Genomic DNA, 19,781 nt, shown 5'->3' on the forward strand with positions numbered 1-19,781 from the left:
TCAATGAACTCTACGTTCTTGTTATACCAATTCAATGCACCCCCATTCTGTTCTATAAGTTTTTTTACGAAAAGAACTGAAATTAATGAATCATAGAAAATATAAATGTCTATCTTCTATTTATTAGATATAAACTGTTGTGAGTAACTGTATACACAGGGTTCAGTTTTAGCATAAAGGTTCAAATGACTATAGATTCTCCATTCTTGCTAAAGCAATTTAACACCAAGTTAAGTATAAACAATTTGTTGCTCAAAAAAAAAAGTATAAACAATTTAACTCCAGTTTATGATTTAATGATTTTAAGTTTTTACTTTGTAATTTTTTTTTCTAGGTACTTTATGTGAGATAACCAAAATTCTGGTTTTCAAAAAGTATTGTATTTTTGAATAAATTGAATGTTGTATTTTAAATAAATCGAAATAATATTCCTAAGTATTTGTTTATAATTATGAGAAAGTGTTCAGTGTGTGATGAGGGATTTTTATGTAGCTTTTCATATGTTTTTTAGAGTAACGATACTATAAAAGATTTACTCATGACAAGTCTGAATTCAGTACCCAAAATATTTATTTGGTCTGTAACTCTGTATAATGATTTTTTTTAACCAGGAATGTACTATCATACTAAATTAATGCCATGTTGACAAAAATAGGAGTAATAATGTTTTATTTTTGGTGTGTATATTAAAGTCTTTTTTGGCTTGTCCAACTAGACTTCATTGATGTCTGTACACACCCAACACTCTCCTTCCTCCCCCAACGGTCATATTTCTCCGACAATATACAAACGGTAACTAAACCTTTAACTACTTTTCCACCGTTCGATTATGTAAATCCAACGGCTCAGAAACATCCTGATTGCCTCGTGCATCACTCACTCTGCCCCAAAAAAAAAAACAATTTAGTGTAAAAAGAAAAGTGACTTCAATTCTCGAAGACCCAACAAGAAAACAAACTGAAAAAGTTGGTGAGAAGTATGGTATTAGTAGAACAACCCTGTATACTACCACATTCTGTAGAGTGTTGAGAGAGAGAGAGAGAACCAAAAGTGAGTGAGAGTGAGAGAGAGAAACCAGAGAGAGAGAGACAACAAGAAAGAAAAGGATTATAGCAGTCACAGTAATCTCTGAGTGAAGTTCTGATCTGGGTTTTGTGTTTTTGGGTTTCTTGATCTGGGAAATTTGGCAAACCGGGATGGAAAACCGGAATGGAGAACCGGGTCTACAAAGTCTGTTCATCAACGGAGGAGATCATCTTCTTCAACAACAGCTTCCTCTGTTCATGATGATGTGATTTTCGTTGGTCATCATTATCATCAACATTTTAGATTTTGTTTGTTAAAAAAAACTTGAAGGAATCCGATGATTGTGTGTTTATGGTAGATTGATTTGATTAAGTTTTATAGATTAGTTCTATTCTTTCATTCTTTTATTTGATTATATATTTTATTTAGGGGAGGGGATTCATTTCATTTTCTATTTATTTGCATATTAAGTCCCAAAAAAAAAAAAATCATTCATATAGGATTTTCACTTTGATTTCTCAAATTATTTTGATTTTTCTTTTCCCATCGGATTCCATTTTTTTAATCAATTGTTGTTTGTGCAAACAGACACTTAGACCATATCACTCACATAGATTAATTTGGGGGTGGGTAGATATTATTGTAGAGGATGTTGGCAGGTTGTTCAAGTTCATCATTGTTGTCACCGACCAGAAGATTAAGGAGTGAAGCAGTAGCAGCAGCAGCAGCAACATCATCAGCCGTATCAGTACATTTTCCCATGAACACACAAAGATTGGACTTACCCTGCAGCAGTAGTAACTTCCCCCGCAAGGAAACACCTACAAACCGACCACTTGGACGCAGCATCTCACTCGACAACACCAACAACAACAACAAAGCTGGTGGATGTTCGATTAAGCAGAGCATAAAGCTTCCACCTTTGGCAACAACAAGAGGAAATGCAGATGGGTTTTCATGGAACAACGACAACAACAACAACAGAGGGACGAAGAGTTTGAAGAGATTGGCTGAAGACAAGGAGGATGAGTCTTGTCTGAGCAGAGTGAAGAGGCAAAGAGGTGAAACAGGAGATGAACACAACATGGGTTTCTGGTTTGATCATTTCACTCCAGCATCATTACCCTTTTCTTTGACATGTTCAGGTGATAATGATGAAAAGTTGATCTCTACTCAGCCTTTACCGGGTCATCCACACTGGGTTAACTCGGTGATAACCGAGTTAGCTGGTTTAGGAGATAAAGACATTGAGAGTAGCCGTCCTGCTTCAGGATCATCAACAAGCGCATCAGCAGAGAGTCACAGCTTCAGACACAGAGTACCAGTACCCACAAACGGTTCAAGGCATCCATATTCACAACACGGAGGAGGCAGCACAGAGAGAAGGACCATTGAGAACATCAACAACAACAACAATCACAGGAACGACACACAGAGAGACTTGGAGCTTGTGAATCTCCTTACCGGATGCTTAGAAGCGATCAGAACAAGAAACATAGCAGCTATCAACCATTTCATTGCAAGAAGCGGTGAACTTGCTTCTCCTAGAGGAACAACACCAATGACTCGTCTCATAGCTTACTACACCGAAGCTTTAGCTCTAAGAGTGGCTCGCATGTGGCCTCACATCTTCCACATCACGCCGCCTCGTGACTTCGAGGACGAGTCAGCAAACGCGTTACGGTTCTTGAACCAAGTGACACCAATCCCAAAGTTCATTCACTACACAGCGAACTCGATGCTACTAAGAGCCTTCCAAGGGAAAGAGAGAGTCCACATCATCGACTTCGACATCAAACAAGGCTTACAATGGCCCAGCTTCTTCCAAAGCCTAGCTTCAAGGCCCATTCCACCGCGCCACGTGCGCATCACAGGCGTTGGAGAGTCCAAACACGAGCTCAACGAGACGGGAGACCGTCTCCACGGCTTCGCGGAGGCGATGCATCTCCAGTTCGAGTTCCACCCCGTCGTCGACAGGCTCGAGGACGTTAGGCTGTGGATGCTCCACGTCAAGGAAGGCGAAGCCGTCGCCGTGAACTGCGTTTCGCAGATGCACAAGACACTTTACGACGGGACAGGAGCCGCGGTTAGGGACTTTGCGGGTTTGGTCAGAAGCACGAACCCTGTGGCTGTCGTTATTGCGGAACAGGAAGCGGAACACAACTCGACGCAGCTGGAGACGAGAGTGTTTAACTCGTTAAAGTACTACTCAGCGGGTTTTGACGTGATGCACAAGCGTCTAGGTGCGGACAGCTTGATGAGGGTTAAGATCGAGGAGGTTTTGTTCGGGAGAGAGATCAGGAACATTGTGGCGTGTGAAGGAAGTCATCGGCAGGAGAGGCATGTGGGTTTTGGGGAGTGGAGGAGGATGATGGAGCAGTTAGGGTTTCGGAGTCTTGGAGTTTCGGAGAGAGAGGTTTTGCAGAGCAAGATGCTGCTTAGGATGTATGGAGATGGTGATGAGGAGTTCTTTAACGTGGAGAGGAGCGATGAAGATGGAGGAGGAGTCACGTTGCGGTGGTTGGATCAGCCGCTTTACACGGTCTCGGCTTGGAGTGGCGGAGGGAGTTCTTAGTTTTGAGAAAAAAGGTTATTTAATGAGTATTATACATTTAGGGATTTGGAGTCTATAGAGAAATGGGTATAAGTTTTTTTTTTTTAAAGAAAATTGGTTTTATTCTTTTATTCTTTTTCTTGGGGTGGGAAATTTTTATAAATGAAGGCTAAGAAGAAATATTTTGTATTAGTTTGGATCTTATATTCTTTTTTTTTTGTCATCCATCTTATATCCTTTTTGAATAAGAAAATGAAGTAGTTTTATATTTTGAATCAGCAAGATTTAGTAATATGTTGATTTACTATTCGTGAGGAGATTTTAATTTTATATCAAAAACAACAACACAAATATATTAGTTTGATTTTTCTATCGAATCAACAAGATTTAGTGATATTTTGCTTTTACCTTTATATTGAAAACAACAAACAAATGTATTAGTTTGATTTTTATATTGGATCAACAAAATTTAGTGATATTTTACTTCACTATTTGTGAGAAAATTTACTTTATATTAAAAGCAACAAAAATGTATTAGTTTGATTTTTGGGTCAATTTGCTGAATAACCAACTTTGGCATCAAAATTAAGCGAGTAGCATTGATTTTGACGTAATGTAATATCTATCATTTATGCCAATTGTTATCCGGTTCTGCCCCTTCTTCCTGTAATCATCCGGTAATATTGTATTGCTAGATATGACTTGGTCAAAATAACGTAGGGTAAAGATTAAATTAAATACTACTTTATTTGATAGAAACACATGCAGCCACGTACCAATTTAATCCACCCAAAATTTTCTTATTGCTGGTCAATAATGAATCACTATTATTTACAAACACATCACGTAAAAGAACTCATGTCACAAATTTACTTATAACATATTTATTTACTATATGAAGTAGAATGAACGGATAGAAACATAATTTAAAAAAAAAAAGTGTATAAACCCTAAACCCAAAAAAACATAAATTTCCAAATACTAAATCCTAAACTCTAATCACTAAACCCTAACTCAAATATAAACTATAAACCCAAATATAAACACAAAACCCAAATAGAATGGAACAAAATAAATAACATAGTACATATTGGTGAAACTATAAAATGTCTATGATTGCATGAAAGAAGTTAGAGTTGACCCAACCATACCCCTCACCTTCTAAATACTAAACCCTAAATTCCAGTCACTAAACCCTAATCCAAATATACCCTAAACGCTAAACCTAAATAAATAGATTAAGCTAAACCCTAATCAAGGAAGTATAAACCCAAATAGAATGTATATAATATGGTTTACTATACCCAAACATTTACTTAGTAAATCTAAACCCTAGGCAAGAACCTATAAACCAAAATTCAAATATAAACACAAAACCCAAATAGAATGGAACAAAATAAATAACATAGTACATATTGGTGAAACTATAAAATGTCTATGATTGCATGAAAGAAGTTAACGCTGACCCCAACCATACCCCCTCACCTTCTAAATACTAAACCCTAAATTCTAGTCACTAATCACCCTAATCACTAAGTATTATAGAAATACTAAAACCGCATCTATAATCTTTAAATACTAAACACTATCCCAACTCCTAAATACTATGGCTATCACTAAACCCAAACCTCAACCCCTACCTTCCAAATACTAAACCCTAAATTTTAATCACTAAACCCTAAACCCAAGTATAAACCCTAAATCTAAGTATAAACCCTAAACTCAAGTATAAACCCTAAACCCAAATAGAATGAAACAAAATACATAGTATAGTACATATTGGTGAACAAAATAGAACACTCTTTATTAATCGTCAAATGGAACGATACATGATAGGGTCACCATCAAACCTCAACCCCACCTTCCAAATACTAAACCCTAAATCTTAATCACTAAACCCTAAACCCAAATATAAACTCTAAACCCAAATAGAATGGAAAAAAATACATAGTATAGTACTTGGTGAAGAAAATAACACCTTCTTTATTAATCATCAACTGGAACGATACATGATAAATACATATAGTAACAGACTATTTTACATTACATAACATGAATAAAACATTCATAATACATATTGTTTTACATTTCTATTCTATACGCATAAAATAGAATAGAACACAATGTTACAAAAACTGTTCATCTTCTTCAATCAATTCAAGGATATTCACAGCGAGAAAGATATGTGTAACTGGCAACATCCGTGAGAATAGTACATGTAACCGCCTCGTAAACCAAAAAGATTAAGGTGATTGAAGGAAGAGTTGACGAACCTTGCGGCGGTGCCGTTTACGTTGTCGGCGACTCCATAGATTTCAGATGCGCAAAGCTTTTTGTCAGTAGCGAAGCGAGTCATTGCAGATGGGCATCTCATAGGCAAAGCTACTCCAGAAATGGTTTTGGTGGTTACACAGTGGATCAAAAATGGAGAAGAAACAATCCACGTTCTACAAGGTATGTGATTCTCCAAAGGCCACGTTGTATGTGTGTAAGGTAAGTATTATTAATTTAGTTTTCTTATTTTATAGGTTTTACCGGTTGTGTAAGAGGGCATAGTAGTATTATTATATAAAAGATGCATGGTGTATTGGTGTATTAGGGTATTTAGACATAGAATGAATTATAATTTGTTTAAAGGTTATACAGCCAAATTTCCCTTGATTTTTCTATTCTTTTTTATGAATAAGAAAATCAATTGAATCAACAAAATTTTGTGATTTTTTTTATATTACGGTAGAAACAATAATACAGTGTAATTGTTGATCTGGACCAGTATGAAATCGGCTCATTACTAAGTCCTATTTGTGTATTGCCGTGATGTGTAGCTTCTGGTTTGGTTATACAATAAAAATGCAACTGAGATTAGAATGTAAAGTCAGTTAGAAAAACACTTATTTATTGTTATGAAAATAAAATTGAACACTCGTTTATAAGTGTATTCATCCGCTTTTCTCTTATTATCATTTTTACCAAATATAAATATATATATATATATATATATCATTTTCATTTACATATTTTACTTTATATATATATTATTTTCATTTATGTCTGTTTTAATAACTTAACACAATTATTATTCTATTTATTTATTTTTAACTTATTTTTAAATCTCATTAGTTTATATATTTTAAGTAAATAATATACACTTCTAAATAAAATTTAATTACATAAATTTTTGAACTGCTTAATCTGCTTATATTTTATTTGATCCGTCTGATCTCTTTTAGTTACAACCAATCTTTTTAATTTGTTAGATCTGCAATGTTTAATTCATTTTTTTTTATTCAGAGTCGATGTAAGAGTATTTATAATGATTGTAATATATATTACTTCTTCTGTTTCAATATAGATGATGTTTTATAAGGATTATTTTGTTTCAATTTACATGAAGTTTTGTGATTTTAAGGTTAACTTTAACTTTATTAGAAACTATTCAACTAATTAGATTTTACCGTATTTTTTATAATTGGTTAACTGATTTTAAAATTATCTTTAAAATATTTTTTTAAGAAAAAAATAATTTTCTTAATCTTTTTGCACTAAGGCAAAACATCTTTTACTATTGAATATCTATTATTTTTAAGTAAAAAATCATCTTTATGTTCTCATACTAATATTTTTTTTTTTCACAAAACACTTATCAAAAAATAAAGAATGGAGAACAGTGAAAGTGGAGACGGAAGTTGATAATGGTGTATTTGACAACGAGGATGACGGTGGTGACAATGATGACGACAAGATGGTGAAAATAACACTGGCGGACGATGGTGATAATATTGGTGGCAGTAACAATGTCGATAGCAATGATGGTGTTGTTTACAACATTGCCGAGGGTGACTGTGGTGGTCACCATGTCAGTGTTCAGTTGTATTATAATTAATAACCAAACTTCTTGATGAGTTATCAATATATTTTGTATAACACCAAAATTAATTAATAACATATATTTTATGATACTATAGATGGATTGACATCATAATTTTAATATTTTATAGGTTTTTCAATCATATAATTAGATGAACATGTTAATTATAACATGTTAATTTATTTATTACCATAAAATCAAATTTCTGATATAATAATTGGATTGATAAGATATTTTATGATAAACTGTGTTTTAATCTCAGTTGAACAGATTTTTTTAAGGTTAGCTGCCAATATCATCAGTTTTATATTGACAATATAGTTTAGACCAAAATATTTTTGTGTAGCTAAACAAAATAAAATATTTTTATTTTAAGATTTTTATTTTTTAATTATTGAAAAATGCGTTGTTAGTTACATAATTAACAAGTTATTCATTGACATTTATTTAACTCAGTCATAATGTAAGATAACTATTCGAACATACATTATACATATAACCTTTATATATTACTAGAGAAACATTAGAATGTTAGGAAATTACCACAAATACCACATTTATAGTACCACTTTTTCATGTTTACAATAACCACTTTTACCCTTACTTTTAATGAAGGGTAAAATACAATTATACCTTTAAGGTTAACTAATCTAGACTTAGGGTTTGGAATTGAGGGGTGGGATAGGGTTTTTGGAATGTAAAATTTATGATTCTAATAAATATATAAATACTTAAAAAATATATTAAAAATTTTTAAAAATAGTTTCAAACATAATTTTCGTTTTTCAAAAAGAAATTTAAAAAAAAACTAAAAAACAAATTCAAAAAAAAAATTCAAATTTTTTTTTATAAAAAAGTTCGAATTTGAAAAAGTATAATTCGAAAACATAAAAAAAAATTTACATTTTTTTTATTTTTTTATTGTTTTTTTTTATTTAAATAATGATTTATTATATATATAAATAACAAGGGTATAAGCGTTTTTTGTTACTTAATGAAGAAACTATTTTTTAAAATGTCTCATTAGTGGTGGTAAAATGAAAAGTGGTACCATGAAAGTGGTAAACATGTAATTTCCCCTAGAATGTTTGAGATATGATATGTGTCATCATTAACATATAATATAGTTCTCACTAAATTAACCATAAAAATAATTATTAATGAACAAAAATAATAATAATATTTTTTCTTACCTTAAATAGAAACTATGAAATTATCTAATATGATCAAAATATATATATGATAATTAATGATTTTGAATAATAAAGATTTGATAACAATTTATTCATTCTCTAACATTTTTTTTTAATTTTATATAATTAAAATAATTTAAACAATCACATTAGTTATATAATAAAAATTATTTTTTATTATATGTTATATTTGAATATTTCAAAAGACTAAAAATTACTAAAACTGTTAAAATTATCACATTGAATTTTTTTGTGATCAGTGGTTTAAATATTTTGTTATTACAAGATATGATCATCAAACTATATGAGTAGTAAGTCTAATTTAATAATTTTCAAATAATATATATAGATATATATACATATATTAATAACATTTAGATTAAAATATATAATATTCTAATTTTGAAATTCACGTTAAATGAGTATTGAGAACTTAATATTTACCTTCAAAAATTAAATTGAAAAATGATTATAAATTACTAAAATTATTTGAAGTTTTACATTGAAATTTTTGTTATCAAATAGTTTTAAAAGATACAAATGATCATAAAAGCATATTATTTCTTGTTTAATAGTAATTGTATTAAAAATATATTGTATATGCTAATATCATTTAAATTTAGTATACTATATAAATCGATAAACTAGTCGTTTATATATACCATAAATACTGAATATACAATCATTTTACATATATATTATTTTATTATTTCATAATATATGTAAACATATAATAAATAACAATGAATAAAAAAATTGTATACATAAAGTTTATTATGCACAAAGTGCATATCTTAACCTAGTATACATAGTAGATCGCAAACATCTTAACTATTTTTAATATTAGGCTTATATTTTGTACGGAGGTATGCTGATTTGATAGAAAAAACTTAGGATCGTTCACAACCATTTGGCATGGTCGTGTATATTACATAGTATATAAAATTATTTATTGTAATTTTTTTTTTGAACTTAAAATTATTTATTGTAATTAATATGTCTTGCGAGGGTTTCTGTAAGATAGTCATGTTACTTATTTTTTAAACTATTATCTATATTACCAACGGTTCAAATGTATTTCCATGATCCATCTTTAATTTCTTACACTCATATTTTTTTCTAAACGTAATTGTCTATCTAATTAGTAATTACCATTGCTATCTTTGCTTTATTATATTGTTTCAGTTTGACGCACGGAAGTACTTGTAAGCTAGTAGTGATTTCAAATCAATCACCTTTATCATGGAAATACATTTCAACTGTTGGCATTATGCTTTTCTCCTAAAAAAAACAAATTGTTGGCACTATGCTAATTTGATATAAAAGTTATGATCGTCCACAAGGACCACAACCATTTGGCATTGTCGTGTATATATATATATATATTTTAACACATCGTGTATATATACATAGTAAACAAAATCGTTTATTTTTCTTATAAAGTATGTTTTGCGAGTTTTTTTTAAGATAGTCATGTTAAAGTACCAACAGTTGTTTTTCCATGATTCCATCTTTACTTTTTGAAAACTCTTATATGTTTTAAAAAATAATGGTCTATCTAATTAGTAATTAACCTTTGTATCACGGAAGAACTTGTACAAAGTTTACGGAAGATTATTTGCAGACCACATTATCTGCAAAATTAACCTTTTCTATAAACCTTTTTTAAAAAATAATTGTCTTTAGTTTAGATCACGGAAGAACTTGTAAGCTAGTTATGACTTCAAATCAATCACCGTTAACTCAAATTTTGGATAAAAATATCACATAAAATTATAACTTCAACTTTAAACAAAAAAAAAATTATAAACTTCAAGAAGGTACCAACTTGAATCTTATGCTACGAGAATAAAAACAAAGGACAAGCTGCACGGAGTTTGTCTCCTACGTACTTCTATCTCCCGCCGATAATGTCCTTATCATTTTTATCTTTTTTTTTTCTTTCTATTTTCTATTTTGATTTTCCAGTTTTTCTGATGATTTTATTTTTTGTTCTTTGTTCTCATGTTATATTCCAGTCTCTTGTCGTTCTAATCTTTTGTCGTGTAAGCTCTCGGGTCTTATCACTCATGTTCAACTCGCCAAATAGAAAGAAAAACGATAATTGGACGTTTGAAAAATAATTTATTTTTCTTCCTTTGTGGATCCAAAAAATAAACATATTTTTGATAAATAAATAGATTTATAAATTATTGATTGTTACATGAAGGCTTATGGAGAGCCATGGAATGAGGTTGGTCGGAATTTGGAACGCAGGTCACTGGTGAGTATTAATCAAATTTGAAATAATTGTAGTTGTCGTCACTAGAATATTCAAGAAACCAATAAGAAAGTGCAAAAATTTGAACACTCAAATTATTTGATAATTAATTAAAATACGTGAGCTATAATCAATTGTCAGTTATTTTGTTATACTCACGTCTTTATAGATAAAAAAACATGCATGTTATAGGTTAAAGAAGTAATGTAATAAGAATAACTAGATTTTTCACCCGCACACCCGTGCAGATAGATTTTCATTTTATAAATATATAACGGATACTATCGTAAAATTTTAAAAGATATGATTTACATTTTAATGTTATAACATGTTGTGTAAATCTATAATGTTATTGGTTATGTTTCTTATTCGATATTATTAATGTATAATGATTTGTTTTATACATTTACTTTATTATTAATTGTGATTATATATTAATATATTTTTGAGTTTTGTAAAATAAATTCTTAGTATGAAATAAATAAATTGAGAATCTTCTTCATTTTTTCTAATCTTTACAAACTGAATACAATACATTTTAAATTTTTATTTAGTTATACTATAGAACTGATATTTTCTTAGCATAATTTATATTTTTATATTATTTATTTTAGTATATTGTGGGATTTTATAAGTAAATGCATTATAATAATACTATATTATTAATTATGAAATCAATCACTGCATTAATTTAAAAATATTTTAACATTTTATTAAGATTTTGTTAAATTGTTTCCAACATATTTTGTTATAAGTAAAAATAAAATTTAAATTTACAGGTAAAATTTATTTATTAATATCTATATAAATTATAAGATTTTTTAGAAATGTTATTTATTAAATTAATTAACTTAAGTAATTAATTGATGAAATAGACCTAGTATGAATTTTTATGGTATTTCTTTTACTAAAGAAGATATAGAATATAATTATAAAATTTGAAAATAGCATACACTTTTATTTTATTTTGTTTTCTAATAAAAGTTTATTTAAATTAATGTATAATAGTATATATTATTAATTACGAAATTAATCAATGGTATTAATTTAAATAAAATATTTTAAAATTTTAGAAAGATTTTGTTAGATTGTTTCTCAACATTTTGTTATAACTAAAATAAAATTTAAATTTAGAGTTAAAATTTATTTATTATTAATATATTTATATATTAATAGATTAATGTAAATAATTAAGTAAATGTAACTAATGAAATGAACTTAATAAGGTTAATATAACTTTTATATGGTAGATAAAAATGGTACTTCTACTTTAATAAATAAGATTGTTAAGAAAAAATGAATAAATAAAAACAATTTTTTTTAAAACGAATAAATAAAAGGGATAAAATTAAGATATTAGACTCGAACCAGTTGTTAACATAATAATTAATGTGGATAGAGATTCCTACATGTGCTCGAACGCATTTGTACCAAACTTATTCTCGTGCTAAATGAAAATGTACATACAGTTTGTACCCAAAAAAACTAAGACACTGTTCTTTTTCCTTTTAGACCTCAAGTCGTACATTGTAAACATAGAGTCATGACTTGTTACACAATTTTGTTTCTGCTTTTCACAGTATGTAGGTATGATATCGTGTGATATCACGATTGTGTGACCTTGGACATTAAACTTTTACCGATTACTCGAAAGAGAACTAATTAGTAATGTAAACATTCAAATATTTTGTTCACATAAGTTTTTTATTACCATTGAAGTTTTAGGTCTTATTCTCAAAATTTATCATAGATTAAAAAAAACATTTTGGACAAAAATCTAAAAAATTTATACCAAAACTTTCAATTTTTGACATAAACTACATAGAAATAGTTGTAGATATGCATAAAGTAATCTGACACAGCGAATCTAAATAGCGATAAACTATAACTAAAGGGTAAGAGATTCATACTTTAGTTGACCCTTCATCGTAGTAGTGAAAGACAAGAAAAACAAGGCTTAAGATAGAATGAACGGCCAGACGCCACGAGCTACCAAAGAGAAAGACGCCTTCAGACTTTAAAACACACATCTACTTCAGCTTCTGATAACCCACACGACATAACATGCCCAAAGAATCACAACCCAACCTGCTAACTCACCCAATAATCACCAAACCGGCATCACGAGGAGGATCCCGCAACCAATAATGCCGTCGTTCGGAGAATTAAGCTGGAGATTTTTGTTTCTAGTCCACCAATCAGGGACCGTCTACACCCATTAAATCACTAAATCCATATAGAATAAAAGGATTGGGTGGGTTCACCTCCTCCAGATAAATACCACCAAACAAGCTAAAAAGCCAAAAGCCAAACTGACGTACTACCATTGCCACAAGACCTGAACAACTTCATCAGAAGAAAACCGCAATGAAGATACCTGAAAGAGAAAGAAACACTACAAGAAAACAGCAGTATTCTGATGAACATTCCGACGGAAAATGAAACCCTCGGAATATCCCGAGGAATTTCCGAGGAAACACAAAATTTGGTTTCCTCGGAATTTCTTCGGAATATACCGACGGAATTCCGAGGAAATATCAATCCGTCGGAATATTCTTATGGAATACCTAGAAAAAATGTATTCCTCGGAAAAAACTGATGAATTCCGAGGATATATTATAGCCGTTAGAGAGCCGTTGGGGGATTTTAAAAATTCCGAGGAAATTCCGACGAACTAGCCGTTGGCGTCGGAATTCCATCGGAATTTCCTCAGTCTGTCGGCAGGATTTCAACTATAAATACAAGCACTCCTCTTCCTCTTCATTCACTACATATCTTCATCCTCCCTCTTACTCTCTTTACACACGAATTTGATTCATAAAAAACATGTCTGCTTCAAATTATTTTCGTTCTTGGATCGATCGACCTCATTTGGATCCGAATACGAGATGCTTACGGAAGAATACCAACGAGGTATAACCGGATTCATGGGGTTAGTTCACCGACAACCGGAAGCAAAAATAGGTATGTTAAGATATCCTTGCTCTAATTGTAAAAATAGAAAGGTTATTAAAGAGTGGGATGTTTGGACTCATCTATATTTGAGTGGGTTTACACGAAGTTACAAAATTTGATATCATCATGGGGAAACTGATTATGAACATGGTAGTACTAGCGAACCTCAGCCAGCGGTTAGATTAGAAGAACCAATTAGAACGGATGTAGATTATGGTGTAGGTACTGAGCAGATGGTAAATGATCATTTTAGATGGGAAGATTTACCCAATGCAGAAGCTAAGAGATTTTATGATATGTTGGATGCTGGAAAGCAACCTTTGTACGAAGGTTGCAGAGATGGTCATTCAGCTTTATCATCTGCTACAAGATTGATGGGCATTAAAACAGATTATAATTTGGCTGAAGACTGTGTGGATGCGATTGATGATTTTGTAAAAGGTATTCTACCCGAGGATAATGTAGCTCCTGATTCATACTACGAGGTTCAGAAACTCGTAGCTGGTCTTGGTTTATCGTATCAGGTAATAGATGTATGCAGCGACAACTGCATGATTTATTGGAGGGCGGATGAACAGCGGGTTACATGCAAATTTTGTGGGAAGTCTCGTTATAAAGATACGATTGGAAGAGTTCTAGTGCCATATAAAAGGATGTGGTATTTGCCTTTGACGCAAAGGTTGCAGAGATTGTATCTATCTGAACGCACAGCGCAACCAATGAGATGGCATGCGGAGCACTGAACAGATGGTGAGATCAGACATCCTTCAGATGCAAAAGCGTGGAAGCATTTCCAATCAAAGTATCCCGACTTTGCGTATGAGAGAAGAAATGTCTACCTTAAATTATGTACTGATGGTTTCAGCCCGTTTGGCAAGAGTGGAAGACAATATTCTCTATGGCCAGTCATTCTTACACCATACAACCTACCCCCAAACTTGTGCTTGCGATGAGAGTTTGTGTTTCTCTCGATTCTCGTTCCCGGACCAGAGCATCCTAAGAGATCACTTGAAGTGTTTCTTCAGCCACTAATATATGAGTTGCAACAATTATGGGCTCAAGGTGCTGAAACATACGTTGTTTTGTGTAAAGAAAACTTTCAAATGCGGGCAGTACTAATGTGGACAATAAGTGATTTTCCAGCATATGGTATGTTATCTGGATGGACAACGCATGATAGGCTATCATGTCCATATTGTCAAGATAACACTGATGCTTTCTAACTAAAACACGGAAGGAAAACGTGTTGGTTTGACTGTCACAAGAGATTTCTACCACCTGATCATCCATATCGTAGGAGTAGGAATTTGTTTACGAAGAACAAGAGGGTGTTTGACAGTCCACGTCCGGAATTTGTGGGAAAGATTTGAAGACACAACTTAGAGATTTTGGTGCAAAAAGGACGCCAGACGTCGGTGGACATGAGCGTTTTCCGGTAGATGGTGTTGGAGACCTACATAACTGGCACAAAAAAGTATTTTCTGGGATCTGCCATACTGGGAGGATCATCTACTAAGGCATAATTTAGATGTCATGCATATTGAGAAGAACTTTTTTGGCAATCTCATGAACACGATCCTTAATGTTCAAGGTAAAACAAAGGATAATTTGAAGTCAAGACTGGATTTAGTCGATATATGTGCTCGTTCAGAACTTCATGTTGATGAGAATGGTAGGGCTCCTTTTCCCATATACCGACTTGATGCAGAGGGAAAAGATGCGTTCTTTGATTGGATTTCAAACGATGTGGAATTTCCAGACGGTTACGCATCTAATTTGCGTAACTGTATCGACAGAAAGGTAGGAAAGTTTACTGGGTTGAAAAGCCACGATTGCCATGTAATGATGCAGCGCCTCCTTCTGTTTGCCTTCAATGAACTATTACCACGAAATGTTCATGAAGCAATTGCATGGATAAGTGGTTTCTTCCGCGATTTATGCACGAGATCAATGACTCTTGAATGTATTGAAAATTTGAAGACTAACATAGCCGTGATTCAGTGCAACCTTGAGAAGATATTTCCTCCCTCATTTTTTGATGTTATGGAGCATCTTGTTATTCACCTGGCAAGATAATTGGAACTTGGTGGTCATGTGCAGTATAGATGGATGTATCTGTATGAGCGGTATATGTTCCATTTGAAGAAGATGGTGAAAAATTTAAGTAGGGTGGAAGGTTCTATAATCGCACAGATGATCAATGAAGAAACTTCAAACTTTGCCGAGTACTACTTTCCAGCAGAAGTTCAGACCAAAAATAGAAGACCTGCTCGGCATGATGATAGAGGCGAACGTGCAACATATCATGTTACGGTTCCAGACATTTTCACAGACGTTGGACGACTTAGCGGATAATCAAAGGACCGTCGATTTACTGAGCAGGAGCGTAGTCATTTGCAAACATATTTGCTCACCAACTGCGAAGATGTTCTTCAATATGAGAGGTAAATAAATTAGCTTACAAATTTTTATTTTAACAAGTTGAAATTTAAATCTTAATTAATTACATTATTGTTATCATATGTACAGGATTTTCATGGCAGAAAAACGGTTCGAATATATATACGCCACAGAGGACGAACTAGAAGAAATGAAGCAGAGAGAATTTGCTGGATGGATGTTTACTTATGTTAGTGCTTTAAACAAATTAAAATATTAATTATCACATATTTATACTAATTCACATTTATTGATATAACATATATATGTGCTATTAATAGGTGTCTGCTGGTTTGGCCAGAGGTGAAACATTTGACGATTGGATACGCGAGATGGTCGTTGGACCAAACTTTGTTGTGAAGTCATATCCGAGATTTTGTACTCGAGAATATGCATTCACAACTCAGAAGAGGAGACGTTCGAGTACGACTTATGATGCTGGCGTTTTTTCTGCATCAGGAGATGATGTATACTACGGACACATACATGAGATTTTGGAAATCAAGTATTTGGGCATGGTTGGATTGCGCTTTACTGTTTTCTATTGTGATTGGCACGACAACACCCCAGATCGAGATGTGAGAACAAATGCATTTGGTGTTACATCAGTAAATTCGAGGCGAAAGCTGCAATATTATGATCCTTTCATTTTTGCTTCTCAGGCCGATCAGGTAATTAAATGTTAATTATTCATAAGGATTCATCATCATGTGTATTAATTTATAATTTTACTAATAATTTTTTAAATGTTACAGGTTTGTTATATCTAGTACCCCCAGGTAAGGAACAGAGATGATTCATGGGTTACTGTTCCAAGACTCAACCCGAGAGGCCGAGTTCAGGGAAGTTCTAAGCTGGAAGACCCACTACAACCAAGCACATCCGGCAACTTAAGTGCAACATAAGATTTAGCTGGAGTTGGCCTTGTAGTCGATTTAACCGACTTCGGAGAGGAAGCCGCCGTTCACGTAGAGGATGAACCAGTGATTGGAAAGTTTCACCAAGATCAAGATTCAGATTCATCTGGTGATGATGACTCGGAAACATACTAGCATCGACTTTTTTTTTTAATAGAAATACATAGGAAATTCCGAGGGAAGATAGGTTTCCTCGGAATAGACCTTGTCGATTTAGGGATTTGATTATAGAGTCTTTTTCCTCAGAATTTCTTTGAAATATTTCGACGGAATTCGGAGGAAGATAGGGGTTTCTTCGGAAATTCCATTATTTCTTCGGAATTCCCTCGGAATATTCCGAGGAAATTCCGAGGAACTAGGGGTTTTTAACAGAAAACAATGTTTTGCGGATTGAATAACACGTATATAACCTTCATTAAGTGTCTTAACCAGATTATGAAGTCAAACTTTGGTATTTTACCCAATAACAAACACTTTTACGATTGCATGAACAAAAACCACACAACATAAGAGAAACACTTATACACTTTAATAAACGGTAAATGGAATAAAAATAATTATTTTTGAAATTTTGTTATTTCATGGTTTATGATCATCTATACAAAGAATCCTCAATGGTATGCATTACAATTGTATAAAAAATGAAATACGGCAAAAAAAATCGATGTTTTGAAACCCCAAACCCTGTTTCCTCGGAATTTCATCGGTAATTACGGAGGGTATTCCGAGGAAACATGATTCCTCGAAATATTTTCATTTAACCGGGTAAACCAAGCCGCCAAATATTTCGTGAAAATTGAATTAATGATTTCCGAGGAAATTCCGACGGAAATATTTAATAATTCCGAGGAAATTCCGACGGACAGTTCCGTCGGATGCCTCATTTTATTAGGTCGAACCAGATCTTCTTCCCCATTTCTCTCTTCCTCTCCGCCAAACTCTCTCTTCTCTCTCGCGAATTCCGGCGTTTCCTCCCTTCTCTCTCGACGATTTCCGGCGAATCCGCCCTAATCCTCCTCAATTTCATGTATGAACCCTATCTCACTCTCTTAGGTTATATTTGTTAAGTTCTTAAGTAGATTTGATGATTTTGGAATGACATTTATAGATTTTAATTAGGGTGAATGGTAGGATTGTGTAAAATCGAGTGTGATTATGGTATTCACTTGATTTGGAATGTTTTTTTAGTTTTATTAGTTTTGTGGTTATAAAAATCTAATTGATCGATAATTATGTATATATAATATGAAAACGTTTTTTGTATATAAAATCTATTTTTTGCATTATGAAATCATTTATATATTTATTAAACATTTTTAATATCTATAAAACTTTTTTTGTGATTAAAAACTATTATTTGGGATTTTTTTTTAAAAAAAAAATATATATATATATATATAATATAAATTTCTATATTTATTAAACATTTTTAATATTATTAAAACTATTTTTTGTAATTATTAAACTATTTTGTATTTATTAAAACTATTTTTTGTAATTATTAAACTATTTTCTATATTTATTAAACATTTTTAATATTATTAAAACTATTTTTTGTAATTATTAAACTATTTTTTATTTATTAAAACTATTTTTTTAATTATTAAACTATTTTTTATTTATTAAAACTATTTTTTGTAATTATTAAACTATTTATATTTTTGTGATTAAAAACTATTTTTTAAACTATTTTTTAAACTACTTTTTAAACTACTTTTTATTTAAACTGTTTTTTTTATTTATTAAAATTATTAGAACTAATTTTTAAATAAGTTTTTTTTTAATTTACAGGTCTAATGATGATCAGACCCGGCCTCGACAGCGTCGTAGTCGTGGTGGTACAGGGAGCCAGTCTCGGGGTTCGTCCAACCATATTCAGGATTCCGCTTCGCCCCACAGCTCCTACCATACATCTCCCTCTCCATTACCTGCTCATGCTCCTCCCGCTCCCGCTGCTGCATCCGCTCCTGCTCCTCCGGGTCCTCCGGGAGTGATGAGTGTTGCGGAGTTGGTTCGACAGCCCGGTCGTGACCATCTTCCCTATCTCACTCCGTATCCACATGGACGGGGTCAAACATGGTAATTAAACTTTTATTTTTTTTCATTAAAATTTGATTCATTATTAATAATTTGTTTTTTTATTAGGTTCAACCGATCCGGGAACGGGATCAGCGCATGGATCAACCGTATGATGTACTCAGCCCTCGACAAGGGACATCCGACTTTCACTGACTTCCCTACCGACAAGCAGCATCTGTGGTTTCGTCAGTTTGCAGTAAGTATTCTAATTTTTTACTTATATTTTTAGTCTTTAATATAAATTTTCTACTAATTGTATTTTTTTTTCAGGAAGAATTCAACTGGAATTCCGATGATACGTTCTTTATCTATCACCACTTCGTCCATAAAGTTATGGACAACTATAGGAAGCAGATCCACGAGTGGAAGAAGAAGTAGGAAATAAACAAGGTTATTTTTAATTTATTAAACTATTTTTTTATTTATTTAACTTTTTTTTTTTATTATTAAAAGGTTCCAAAGTCAATGAACGACACGGTCTGGAAGGAGT

The 19,781-nt window shown here is 32.0% G+C and overlaps 1 protein-coding gene across 1 annotated transcript; it reads left to right on the plus strand.

The window, feature by feature from the left end:
* The first annotated feature begins 195 nt into the window (after window positions 1-195).
* Window positions 196-4,594, plus strand: LOC103838342 (scarecrow-like protein 28). Its single transcript, XM_033279442.1, has 2 exons — window positions 196-2,087; window positions 2,172-4,594. Exons 1-2 carry the CDS (start codon window positions 1,676-1,678, stop codon window positions 3,599-3,601), a joined length of 1,842 nt encoding a protein of 613 aa, XP_033135333.1. The 5' UTR covers window positions 196-1,675; the 3' UTR covers window positions 3,602-4,594.
* Window positions 4,595-19,781: the final 15,187 nt, after the last annotated feature.

The sequence above is a fragment of the Brassica rapa genome, chromosome A09 (genome assembly GCF_000309985.2).
Source record: "Brassica rapa cultivar Chiifu-401-42 chromosome A09, CAAS_Brap_v3.01, whole genome shotgun sequence".
NCBI lineage: Eukaryota > Viridiplantae > Streptophyta > Magnoliopsida > Brassicales > Brassicaceae > Brassica > Brassica rapa.